General features: G+C 41.1%; 1 protein-coding gene across 5 annotated transcripts in view; it reads left to right on the top strand.

The window, feature by feature from the left end:
- tjp1a (tight junction protein 1a) overlaps nt 1-13,753 on the top strand; it is a 203,865-nt gene that overhangs the window by 145,037 nt on the left and 45,075 nt on the right. For all 5 annotated transcript variants that reach the window (XM_072282091.1, XM_072282094.1, XM_072282092.1 and 2 more), the window contains exons 11-15: nt 3,141-3,291; nt 4,654-4,762; nt 5,206-5,425; nt 5,922-6,106; nt 7,956-8,051. In XM_072282091.1, coding sequence (XP_072138192.1) covers nt 3,141-3,291; nt 4,654-4,762; nt 5,206-5,425; nt 5,922-6,106; nt 7,956-8,051 — 761 coding nt within the window. The remainder of the gene's footprint in view (nt 1-3,140; nt 3,292-4,653; nt 4,763-5,205; nt 5,426-5,921; nt 6,107-7,955; nt 8,052-13,753) is intronic.

Here is a 13,753-nt window from a genome sequence, read left to right as displayed (position 1 = left end):
AAGTCCCCGGGTTCTGATGGGTTTACCTCAGAGTGATACAAGTCCCTGAAGTCACAGTTAGCCCCATTACTACTTAACACCTTTAATTGGATCTTGCAGAGAGGAGAAACTCCACCTTCCTGGAGAGAAGCGATTATTTCAGTTATTCCTAAAGAGGGTAAAGATAAACTAGAATGTGGCAATTATCGGCCAATTAGTATTCTTAACTTAGATTACAAACTATTTACATCTATATTAGCGCGCAGGTTGGAAAAGCTTTTACCTGGCCTAATCCATTTAGACCAGACTGGATTTATTCAACAAAGACAAACACAGGACAACATAAGGAGAGCTCTGCACATATTAGAACAGGTTAATAAGAACGAGACAGAGACAATGGTAGTAGGATTGGACGCTGAGAAAGCTTTTGATTCGGTTAGTTGGGCATTCCTATACAGAGAGTTAGGAAGATTCGGCTTTCAAGAAAAGTTTATTAAAGTAATTCAGACTCTATATGACAGCCCTACAGCCCGAATTAAGATAAATGGGGACCTCTCTGACTCCTTCATCTTAGAGAGAGGCACTAGACAGGGATGCCCAATTTCTCCTCTCCTTTTTGCGCTATATATTGAACCGCTTGCCCAACTAATAAGACAGAGCGAAATCGTAAAAGGTATCAAGGTGGCAGGGATTGAACAGAAAGTGGCGTTATTCGCAGATGATGTTTTGGTCTATCTGAGTGAACCAGGAAAATCATTTATAGGATTGTTTACACTGTTGGATGACTTTGGGAAAATATCAGGTTGTAAAATAAATGTAAAGAAAACGCAGGTTATGTCCCTAAATTATACACCATCCAAAAAATTGCAGGATACATATGATCTTAAGTGGGAAGCTAAATCATTAAAATATTTAGGAATAACCCTGCCGAAGGATCTTTCAACACTGTCACAGGTAAATTATGGGCCATTAATCTCAGAGATAAAAGCAGATATGCATAGATGGAATCTTATCCCCTTTTTAAGTTTAAATTCAAGGATGAATACTATAAAAATGAATATTCTTCCTCGGTTATTGTATCTTTTCTGTACTTTACCGGTGGAGGTGGATGATAATCAATTCAGGGAATGGGACAAATAGATTTCCCGCTTCACTTGGCAAGGAAAGAAACCTAGAATTCGATATAACACCTTACAGTTAGGGAAGGAAGGAGGAGGTATGGTTCTTCCTTGCCTGAGAAATTATTTTTATGCCTCACAGATAACCCCTCTGTTATATTGGTGTAATAGGGAATATAAGGGTAGATGGAAGGAAATAGAATTTGGATTAGTTGACAGTTTTCCTCTTCAGGCCTCAATAGCTGACAAAGGATTGATGGCCCAGTTGGAAAAATTTAAAAACGCTTGGATAAATCTTACATTAAAAGTATGGCAGAAGGTTGTTAATTCATGTGGAATTAATAACATGTTAAAACTCTTTAGATGGTGTGCATATGATACCGAATTCCTTCCCAGCAGAGGAGATAAAAGATTTGAGCTATGGATAAAGAAAGGTCTTACAACCTATCTCTCATTTATAGATAAAAGAGTATTACAAAGTTTCCAAATCCTGCAGGACAAACATGGCCTAGAACATAATGACTTTTTTAGGTACCTTCAAATACGAAACTATATTAACCAGAGTTGTAGATATACAGACCTATCAACAGTAGAATTAGAATTTTTCAAGATTCTGAATTCGGCTTGCAGTTCAATACCTAGTAAATCAGTTTCTCGATTATATAATGCACTCTCCCATGCTAAAAATGTAAACACATTGTATATTAAAGAGAAGTGAGAGAAAGAAGCGGGGTTGGTACTTTCAGAGGAGGCTTAGGAGAAAATCAGCAGCTTTCAATGGTCCTCGACTAATTCTTTGACTTGGAGAGAACGTTGTTGGAAAAACATTATAAGATACTTCAAGACCCCATATCAGGAAAAATATAAAGATACAAATGTGATGTGTTGGAGAAGGTGCGGCTCCAAGGAGGCAAATTATTTTCATAGTTTTTGGGATTGCCCTAAATTAAGTCTATTTTGGGAAGGAATTCATAGAACATTAGTTAAGGTACTTAGGTCCCAGATACCTCTGAACTTTGAGACGCTCTATTTGGGGCATGTATTGTTTCTTGAACAGAAGGAAGATATAAAGTTGCTGCAGGCCCTCTTAGCGGCAAGTAAGAAATCAATCACTGGAAAATGGCTAAATCCAATACCACCTACATTAGAAGATTGGTACGAAATTATCTTGGAAATATTCAAAATGGAAAAGTTGACTTACTCCCTGAGAACTCAAAAAGAAAAATTTTATCAAATCTGGAATAAATGGATTGAATATATAACCCCAATGCGAGCAGACTTTAGATGACTCTCCTAATGATTTATACTGCTCTTCTCATCAACACAGTAATATTGCTAACGTAAGCACCCCTAGTCTAAATGTTTGTTTTTTTTTTGTTTTCTTTTGGAAAATAGAGAATTAACACAAGTAAAGGGAAAGATTTTCCTTTTATATCATCTCAATGTGTACTTAAGAATCTATAAATAATTGTAGTTTTATACATATAAAAAAATGGAAAAGGTTATATGTGTGAAAAAAGTACATGATATTTGTGAATTCCATATCTAAATAAAAATAAAATTAAAAAAAAAGATTTTGGTTTATTTGCAGTGCGATAATTGTTGTGTGGTGCACTGTGGTCTTGAACGGTGTTTTGATTGACACACACAAAATGCTGGAGGAACTTGGCAGGCCAGGCAGCATCTATGGAAAAGAGTATAGTCGACGTTTCGGGCGGAAACCCTTCGGCAGGACTGAAGGTTGTTTCCATTGGTTGTATAAATGTATAGTCAGATGTCAATAAACTCAAAAACATTGGACCATTGTTTGAGATTGACCTGAGTTCATTGGGTGAGGATACCTTGCACATACAATGACAGGTTTTTGAATATTGCATTCTCCAGGTGAACTTGGAGAAGAACATCTAGTTATGTGAGGAAATTGATGGTTAACTAATTTACTGGTGAAAGGCCACACAGGTCATTGCTTTTTCTGTAAACAAATGTGCATGTTTTACGGGTGGAGAGTGAGTATGGTCTGTCTCACTTTGTCATCTTTTTCAGGCCGAGTATGAAGCTTGTTAAATTTAAGAAGGGTGAAAGTGTTGGACTCCGGCTGGCTGGTGGGAATGATGTGGGAATATTTGTTGCTGGAGTGCTGGAAGATAGTCCTGCAGCCAAAGAAGGTCTCGAGGAAGGAGATCAGATCCTCAGGGTGAGGCAAAATATTGTCAACAAATTTGTTTGATTGACTGTTTAATTAAGAACCAACTTGAGCTAATTCCGCCACTTGAAGAACACAGTAATTCCTGAGCGTAAATTTTGATTGAATAGCTTGAGTATTTTGTGACATATCTTGTCAAAAGCCAGCAGCAACACCCTTCAGTGAAGTAAGGGAAAATGATAAAAATTGTAGTTTAAACTTGTAATTCTTAATCAGATGCATTATTTTCAATTCCAGTAAGATGGTGGCACGTTCGATTGCAGTGGTTTCTATGGGGTCAACAAAGGGTGCTACTTTACTTTTTAAACATACTTTTTATGTTCATAAAGATCCTGCTAGATATTAACAACTGCAAGTCTACGCCATCAGCAGGTTGCTCGTTGGCAGAGAAACTGAAGGAGCTGGACTTTGTACAGATTGTGCTGTTGATTACATCAGAGAGGACTCGGAGGAGTCAGTGTGCGAAGGAGGCATGCAGTCTAATAATGAGTGACTGCCTTAGTTTCTTATCTTGTGTTCGCAAGACCCTTTTGGACATTGTTAATGTGGAATGCTGCAAATCCGATTCACTGATTTACTGGCAGACTGCGGGGGAGCTGCGTGGCCTCAATCATAGCGAGGACTGGGCCCCAAGCTGTGCTGACACCTGTTTACAGCTGTCTAGAGAGAGGCATCAAAACTGGTGCACTCCACCAGGGGGTGGTTTGGTGCAATGTCCAGGCTGGAGTCCGTGCTGTCCCTTCAGTATTTGTCGGCAGAAGCCAGGCTGTATTGTGGTCGACTGCAAATTTCTGTGGCACTCATGGTCTCAGGGCCTCGTGCCACAGTGTTGCTTGTTTACAGCTGCCAGGAGAGAGGCATTGGAGCCGGTGCACTCCAGGGTGGTGGGGTGGGGGTGAAGTGTCATGGCTAGAGTCAGTACTGCCCCCAGTGTTTGCTTGGCAGATGAGCTGTGTTGTGGTCAACTGCAGATTTCTGCGGCATTCATGACTTGGGGTCTGGATTTTGTTGCGTGGCTTTACTTTACTGATATCTTGCATGTGCTTGTTATCTTGTATGTGCTATATGTGCCTTGTGCTGTGTATGACTATTGGTATTATGTTTTGCACCTTGGCCCTGGAGTAACACTTTTTCATTTGCTTTATTCATGGTAGTTCATGTATGATTGAATGACAATCAAACTTGAATGAATTGAATCTGTTACTCGGAATAGCAACAGAAGATCTAATTCTAGATGGAATTCTGAAATTCTGTTGAAGGGAGCTGATACATCCAAGCCTTGCAAAATGGAATGCCAAAATCTGTTGGGAGTTGCGACTAATCTTTTTGTGTAACTAACGTCTTTCCCCACAGGTAAATAACGTGGACTTTGCAAATATCATTCGTGAGGAAGCAGTTCTATTTCTGCTCGACCTTCCAAAAGGCGAGGAGGTCACAATTCTGGCACAGCAGAAGAAAGATGGTGAGTTACTTGACTTTAGCTACAATCTGAAATACTAAAATGGTTCATTATGCAGGGATGTAGCCAGTTGTTGAAAGGGTCATGCAGATATCTAGGAATAAAAGAATAATAGATGGTGAAAAAATGAAATAAAAATGGAAAATGCTGGAAGTACTCAGAAAATTTGTCAATATCTGTGGAGAGAGAAAAACAGTCATTACATATTTTTGACAGAAAACTATTAATCGGACAGACTTTTTCTGTTTCTGTCTCCAGATTATTTTCAGCATTTTCTATTTTTATTCCTGCTGATGATAATTAGAAACTATAATTTTGATCAACATGCTGGAGGCATGAAGTACCTAAGTGAACTATAGTTCCTATTACTACTGATAGTGGTCTACTCCCTGCCTTGTAATATGACACTTTCCATCATATTCATTCGAAAATAATTCCTGTTCTAGTCTATCGGCGTATCGTGGAATCAGATGTAGGCGATTCTTTCTATATCCGGACTCACTTTGACTACGAAAAGGAGTCTCCTTATGGCTTGAGCTTTAACCGAGGTGAAGTGTTCCGGGTGGTGGATACACTCTATAATGGAAAGCTGGGCTCCTGGCTTGCCATTCGAATCGGCAAAAATCATAAGGAGGTGGAGAGAGGCATCATTCCAAACAAAAACAGGTACACGATGAGAACTGTCACTTCTTTAAAATTGTGTGATGTGTTCTGTAGGATTTGGGAAATTGTCGCTCAAACCTACATGGTTTGAACACTTCTGGTAAAATATTTAAATGGGAACCTCTGCTCAAATTAAAGCTTTTGAGAGAAGACATTCGAGCACCACACTTTGCACCTGATTCTCATGAAACCTTTGCAGAATATTAGAAAATTGCTTCTATCTGTGAGGAGTTTGCACGTTCTTCCAGTGACTGCGTGGATTTCTCTCAGGTGTTATTGTTTTCTTCCCCGTTCTAAAGACATACAGGTTAGTAGGTTAATTGATCACTCAGTTATAATTGATAGTGCGGCTCATTTGGCCTGAAGAGCCTGTTACTATGTTGTATCACCAAATAAAATAAATAAAGAATACCTGAAGGAAAAAAAACAATACAGCACAGCTTAGTCTCTTGATTTGTTCACCAGTTGTGTTGTATTCTGTCTTTGTTGTCTCAATCAGAGCTGAACAGTTGTCCAGTGTGCAGTACACACTTCCCAAAACTGCTGGTGGTGATCGGGCCGATTTCTGGCGTTTCCGTGGCCTCCGGAGCTCAAAGAGAAATCTGAGGAAAAGCAGGGAGGACCTTTCTGCTCAGCCAGTCCACACCAAGTTTCCAGCTTATGAAAGGGTCGTGCTTCGTGAAGGTATGAATAAAAATGGGCACTCCCTCTTCCCTGCCCCTCACTTGCTCTCAGTGGTAACATTCTGACATCAAGTGTTCTGCAGGATCATCTGTGTAACTGGGTCAGGTCAATCTGTAATAAATAGAAATAATATCTAAATTTTTCTCTTCAGAGTGGAGTAAGAATTCCTCTAAAACATGGTGGAATACAAATGTTTGGCAGTATTTGCACTGTGGCATAGCTGTTATTGGATTAAGTGTCCAGCAGAGGTGTGAATGGTGTAATCTGTTCAGGCACATCTTTGTTAACTTCATTTTGGAAAATTGGTTGCCTTTCATCTTTACTTGCAGTAGGCTTCTTGACTACATCAAGAGTTGAAGTTTTGTGTTCAATTAACCTTGTGCTTAGTTTTTTGAGTGGAAATCAAAAACAAAAAATTCAATACATCATGCTCAGCTTTGGGAGGAGGAGCTAGTTTAAATTTCGATAGTGACAGGGCCGGGATGCTGCCACCATCATCCAGCCTGTGTGCATTGAATTAGACCCAGTGAGAGATAGGTCAAAGGTTCAGAGCGATAATCACACATGTTATATACACACTGCTGACTGAATTATTGAAATGAATATACCCAAAGGCATCCCTAGACTGGAATTGTTGAAATGAGTATGCCTAAAGGCCTCCCTAGTCTGGAATTGATTAAATGAAAAGACCCAAATTCCTCCAAGTCTGGAATTGATTAAATGAACAGACCCAAAAGCGTTCCGTCTGGAATTGATTAAATGAATATACCCGAGTTCCTCCCTAGTCTGGAACTGATTGAATGAATAGAGCCAAAGGCCTCCTGAGCCTGGAATTGATTAAATGAGTAGAGTCAAAGGCCTCCCGTCTGGAATTGATTAAATGAATATACCCGAGTTCCTCCCTAGTCTGGAACTGATTGAATGAATAGAGCCAAAGGCCTCCTGAGCCTGGAATTGATTAAATGAGTAGAGTCAAAGGCCTCCTGTCTGGAATTGATTAAATGAGTAGAGTCAAAGGCCTCCCGTCTGGAATTGATTAAATGAGTAGACCCAAAGGCCTCCCGTCTGGAATTGATTAAATGAGTAGACCCAAAGGCCTCCTGTCTGGAATTGATTAAATGAGTAGACCCAAAGGCCTCCCGAGCCTGGTATTGATTAAATGAATAGACCCAAAGGCCTCCCGAGCCTGGAATTGATTAAATGAATCGATCCAAAGGTCTCCCGTCTGGAATTGATTAAATGAATAGACCCAAAGGCCTCCTGTCTGGAATTGATTAAATGAATATACCTGAATTCCTCCCGAGCCTGGAATTGATTAAATGAATAGACCTGAATTCCTCCCGAGCCTGGAATTGATTAAATGAGTAGACTCAAAGGCCTCCCCACTCTGCAGTTGATAGACCCAAAGGCCTCCCGAGCCTGGAATTGATTAAATGAATAGACCTGAATTCCTCCCGAGCCTGGAATTGATTAAATGAGTAGACTCAAAGGCCTCCCCACTCTGCAGTTGATAGACCCAAAGGCCTCCTGAGCCTGGAGTTGATTAAATGAATCAATCCAAAGGCCTCCCTAGTCTGGAATTGGGCCAAAATAAGCACTGAATGATCTTTTATCGGCACACCTTTGGTTTAATTTTGATCAATTGGCCTGATCTTTCTGAAGATTTCTTATCTGTTAAATTACGTATTGATTAGCCCTATATCCCCTCATACTTTGCACACAGGATTTGGTCCTTGGTCCTAACTTGCCAAAACTGATCTGAAAAGTTATTGAAGTAAAGTGTAGGTTTTTTCAAAAAGTTGTTTTGACAGTGTACTATTATTAACTGCTTGCGTTGTCTTTTTTAAAGCTGGGTTCCTGAGGCCAGTGGTAATTTTCGGACCCCTTGCTGATATTGCTCGAGAGAAGCTTGCTAGAGAGGAGCCAGATTTGTATGAAATTGCAAGTAAGAATTTATTTTATTTTCTTCAGCAATATTTCTGGGTCATGATGCATGTGGGAAGATGTCTCAGAAGGTACAATTGCTGTCATCACAGTGGAGCATAACTGATGCCATGGCATGATCTGCATTCAGTTGTCTGCCTGTGTCAGCAGCAGAGTCACTTGTATAGCACAGCCCATGTTTGTGGCAACCTTTCTGTCCATCAGTACTAATCCCCTTTATCTGAACAATTCCGTCTCTTTCTATGCGTGTTGAAGTGTCTTTCTGGTATGTATCTCCTAAACCTAGTGATTATATCTGATTCCACATCTGAAGTCCTGACGAAGGGTCTCGGCCTGAAACATCGACTGCACCTCTTCCTACAGATGCTGCCTGGCCTGCTGCGTTCACCAGCAACTTTGATGTGTGTTGGTTGATATCTGATTCCACAGCAAATTCTTGACCTGCTGCGTTCACCAGCAACTTCGATGTGTGTTGCTTGTTTTTTTACAAATAACTTGACTTCCACATTTCCTTTATTCCACTGTCTTGTCACCTTAAACTTGCATCCGCTTGCTTTTGATAACACTCTAATGAGGAAAAAACATTCCATCAACGGTATCTCTGCCTCACTTCTCCCCTTGTTCTGAAGAAAACAGCCCAGCCTATCCAGTTTCTCTCCATAACTACAGTCCTCTGATCCAGGCAATCTCGTAATGAATCTTCTCAGTACTCTCTCTGGTGCAGCTACATCCTTACTTTAGTGTGGTGACCAGAACTGCACACAAACTCGTTAACCATTGTTTTGTAAAGTTGCAGTGTATTGTTCTAACTTGTATTCTGTGAAGACAAGCTTGCCATATACTGCCATCACCATCCTGTCCACTTGTTTTGCCATTTTGACCCCTAGATTTCTCTGTTCATCAACGTTTCTTAGTGCCCTACAATTTACTTTTTTTGACTTCTCAAAATACACCTTGCACTTGTCAAGCTTAAATTCTACCTATCATTACTCCATCCAATTTTCCATTTGATCTATATCCTGCTATACCCGTAAGACATAGAAGTACAATTTGGCCATTTGGCCCATAGAAACCATAGAAAAACTACAGCACAGAAGCAGGCCTTTTGGCCCTTCTTGGCTGTGCAGAACCATTTTCTGCCTAGTCCCACTGACCTGCACACGGACCATATCCCTCCATACACCTCCCATCCATGTATCTGTCCAATTTATTCTTAAATGTTAAAAAAGAACCTGCATTTACCACCTCATCAGGCAGCTCATTCCATACTCCCACCACTCTCTGTGTGAAGAAGCCCCCCCCAATGTCCCCTTTAAACTTTTCCCCCCTCACCCTTAACCTATGTCCTCTGGTTTTTTTCTCCCCTTGCCTCAGTGGAAAAAGCCTGGTTGCATTCACTCTATCTGTACCCATCATAATTTTATATACCGCTATCAAATCTCCCCTCATTCTTCTACGCTCCAGGGAATAAAGTCCGAGCCTATTCAACCTTTCTCTGTAACTGAGTTTCTCAAGTCCCAGCAACATCCTTGTAAACCTTCTCTGCACTCTTTCAACCTTATTTATATCCTTCCTGTAATTTGGTGACCAGAACTGAACACAATACTCCAGATTCGGCCTCACCAATGCCTTATACAACCTCATCATAACATTCCAGCTCTTATACTCAATACTTTGATTAATAAAGGCCAATGTACCAAAAGCTCTCTTTACGACCCTATCTACCTGTGAGGCCACTTTTAGGGAATTTTGTATCTGTATTCCCAGATCCCTCTGTTCCACTGCACTCCTCAGTGCCTTACCATTAACCCTGTATGTTCTACCTTGGTTTGTCCTTCCAATGTGCAATATCTCACACTTGTCTGTATTAAACTCCATCTGCCATTTTTCATCCCGTTTTTCCAGCTGGTCCAAGTCCCTCTGCAGGCTCTGAAAACCTTCCTCACTGTCTACTACACCTCAAATCTTTGTATCGTCAGCAAATTTGCTGATCCAATTTACCACATTATCATCCAGATCATTGATATAGATGACAAATAACAATAGACCCAGCACTGATCCCTGTGGCACACCACTAGTCACAGGCCTCCACTCGGAGAAGCAATTCTTTACTACCACTCTTTGGCTTCTTCCATTGAGCCAATGTCTAATCCAACTTACCACCTCTCCATGTATACCTAGCGACTGAATTTTCCTTACTAACCTCCCATGTGGGACCTTGTCAAAGGCCTTACTGAAGTCCATGTAGACAATATCCACTGCCTTCCCTTCATCCACTTTCCTGGTATCCGCCTCGAAAAACTCCAATAGATTGGTCAAACATGACCTACCACGCACAAAGCCAGGTTGACTGTCCCTAATAAGTCCCTGTCTATCCAAATGCTTGTAGATTCTGTCTCTTAGTACTCCCTCCAATAACTTACCTACTACCGACGTTAAACTTACTGGCCTATAATTTCCCGGATTACTTTTTGATCCTTTTTTAAACAACGGAACAACATGAGCCACTCTCTAATCCTCCGTCACCTCACCTGTAGACAGCAACATTTTAAATATTTCTGCCAGGGCCCCTGCAATTTCAACACTAGTCTCCTTCAAGGTCCGAGGGAACACCCTGTCAGGTCCCGGGGATTTATCCACTTTAATTTTCCTCAAGACAGCAAGCACCTCCTCCTTTTCAATCTGTACAGTTTCCATGATCTCACTACTTGTTTCCCTTAATTCCATAGACTTCATGCCAGTTTACTTAGTAAATGCAGACGCAAAAAACCTATTTAAGATCTCCCCCATTTCCTTTGGTTCCGCCCATAGCCGACCACTCTGATCTTCAAGAGGACCAATTTTATCCCTTATAATCCTTTTGCTCTTAATATTCTTGTAAAAGCTCTTTGGATTATCCTTCACTTTGACTGCCAAGGCAACCTCATGTCTTCTTTTAGCCCTCCTGATTTCTTTCTTAAGTATTTTCTTGCACTTCTTATACTCAAGCACCTTATTTACTCCCTGTTTCTTATACATGTCATACAACTCCCTCTTCTTCTTTATCAGAGTTGCAATATCCCTTGAGAACCAAGGTTCCTTATTCCTATTCACTTTGCCTTTAATCCTGACAGGAACATACAAACTCTGCACTCTCAAAATTTCTCCTTTGAAGGCTTCCCACCTACCGATCACATCTTTGCCAGAGAACAACCTGTCCCAATCCACGCTTTTTAGATCCTTTCTCATTTCTTCAAATTTGGCCGCCTTCCAGTTCAGAACCTCAACCCGAGGACCAGATCTGTCCTTGTCCTTGATCAAGTTGAAACTAATGGTGTTATGAATGCTGGAACCAAAGTGCTCCCCTACACAGACTTCCGTCACTTGTCCTAACTTGTTTCCTAACAGGAGATCCAATATTGCATCCCCTCTAGTTGGTCCCTCTATATATTGATTTAGAAAACTTTCCTTTGGCCCATTGAATCTGTTCATGATGATAGCCTTGCGAAGCCTTCCTCTCTGTTCATACTACCAACATTCATACATTCCACAAACTTAAGAACATAAGAAATAGGAGCAGGAGTAGGCCATCCAGTCCATCAAGCCTGCCCCGCCATTCAATAAGATCATGGCTGATCTGTCTGTAAACTCAGCACCATCTACCTGCCTTTTCCCCATAACCCTTAATTTCCCTACTCCGCAAAAATCTATCTCGTATCTTAGTTATATTTAGTGAAGGAGCCTCAACTGCTTCCCTGTGCAGAGAATTCCACAGATTCACCACTCTCTGGGGAAAAACAGTTTCTCCTCATCTTTGTCCTAAATCTTCTCCCCTGAATCTTGAGGCAATGTCCGCTAGTTGTTGTCTCACCTACCAATGGAAACAACTTTCCTACTTCTATCTTATCTATCCCTTTCAAAACTTTGTATGTTTCTATAAGATTCCTTCTCATTCTTCTGAATTCCAGAGAGTATAGTCCCAGGCGACTCAATCTTTCCTCATAGGTTAACCCCTTCATCTCCAATTTATTAGTTGTTCCTTCCACATTCAACAAACAGTAAAGGTCCTTGTACGGATCCTTCTGATATACAACTAGTCACAGATGTCTTGCCAGAAAAATCTCCTCTACCACTATTGTACCCTCTGCCTTCCATCTCCAAGCTACTGGGAAATCCTTCTGGGAAAGAAAAATCCTTCATGATCTGAAAAATTTTTACTCCTCATGTATGTGAAGGATGTAAGAAATAAAGTCAATTCAGTTCAATTTAATATACTTTTAAAATCAGGACAGTTACTACCCTCCATTTAGGTGAAACTGGACAACACAATATTCCGCACATTCATTTTCAAGTGGTTGGTTGGTTGTTCGTCCATCGTTGACGTCGATGAGGACCTCGACACCATTATGATGGTGTCGAGACTAGCGCGTGATTTGGATTTAAGTGAGGGAGAGTTGCGCAGTGTCAGCCTCACTCTCTCTTCCCAATTCCCATCTGGATCCAGTGGCAAGACAGAGTCTAGACGGCTGGAGATGGGACTAGGCGCAGTGGATGACCAGGACGTCTTCTGTGTCTTGTCCTGCTCTACACGTTCCACGACGCTTGCAGATACCGCCTTCTTGACCGTTGGACCTTGCATAGGTCTCGTCCGCTCAATCCGCCGGAGTCTGTCTTCACATGCTGGGATAGACAACTCCCTATCACACCGAGGGTTTGAGACCAGTCGGCTACCCTCACCTGATTTAGCCGGCTTGTCAAAGCCGTTGCCCGGGGTGTGGCCGCTGTCGCATGCAAACAGCTACAGGGAGCCACAGGTGAGAGCTGAGTGCCAGGTGGGGACCAAAGGTGGGCTAACCGCCCTGAAAAGGACGCAACATGTTCCCCCACCAGAGGTGCTACCCCTCCCTGACACCCCATACACCCCATGTTCAAGTGGACTGAGCACCTAAATCGTAAACGAGAAAATCTGCAGATGCTGGAAATCCGAGCAACACACACAAAATGCTGCCTGGCCTGCTGAGTTCCTCCAGCATTTTGTGTGTGTTGCTCTGAGCTCAGAAATGCTTATAAAACGAGAACATGCTGGAAGCACTCAACAGGTCAGGTAGTATCTATGGAGTTAACATTTCAAACCAAAGACCCTTAGAACACTTTGAATCTTAGCCTGGAAATTCTTGGTGTTTTATCTTTGTGTTCCTTATGTGCACTTTTTATACCAAAATCAGCCCTCAATTTGTATTACGAGTTTGAAATAGGGTTGTTTTGGGAATCATTTGTGTAGAGCAGTGCCTAGGAAGAGGGTGGATGGATGGGAAAGCTACATTGAGGTTAGGATTAGAATCACATTTATTATCACTGACATGTCATGAAATGTGTTTTGTGGCGGCATTACAGTGCAAGACATAAAATTGCTGTAAGTTACAGTATAAAAGATAAATCATGCAAAAGTGGAATAGCAAGGTACTTTTGATGGACCATTCAGAAATCTGATGGCAGAGGGGAAGAAGCAGTTCTTAAAGTATAAGGAATATAGAATGTGGAGTAGAAATGATTTCATCTTAAAGCTGTCTCAGGGTCAATGAAGATGTGTGGACAAGGCACAGGTATAGTGGTGCAAGAAAAGTTGTGAATTTTCTGTATGACCTAAAATGTGATCAGATCTTCATCTAAGTCCTAAAACTAGATAAAGAGAACCCATTATACTTGTTCATTTATTTATTTATT

The sequence above is a fragment of the Mobula birostris genome, chromosome 18 (assembly GCF_030028105.1).
Source record: "Mobula birostris isolate sMobBir1 chromosome 18, sMobBir1.hap1, whole genome shotgun sequence".
Classification (NCBI taxonomy): domain Eukaryota; kingdom Metazoa; phylum Chordata; class Chondrichthyes; order Myliobatiformes; family Myliobatidae; genus Mobula; species Mobula birostris.
Note: the sequence above shows the minus strand (reverse complement) of the source record. Positions and strands in the feature narration are given on the sequence as shown.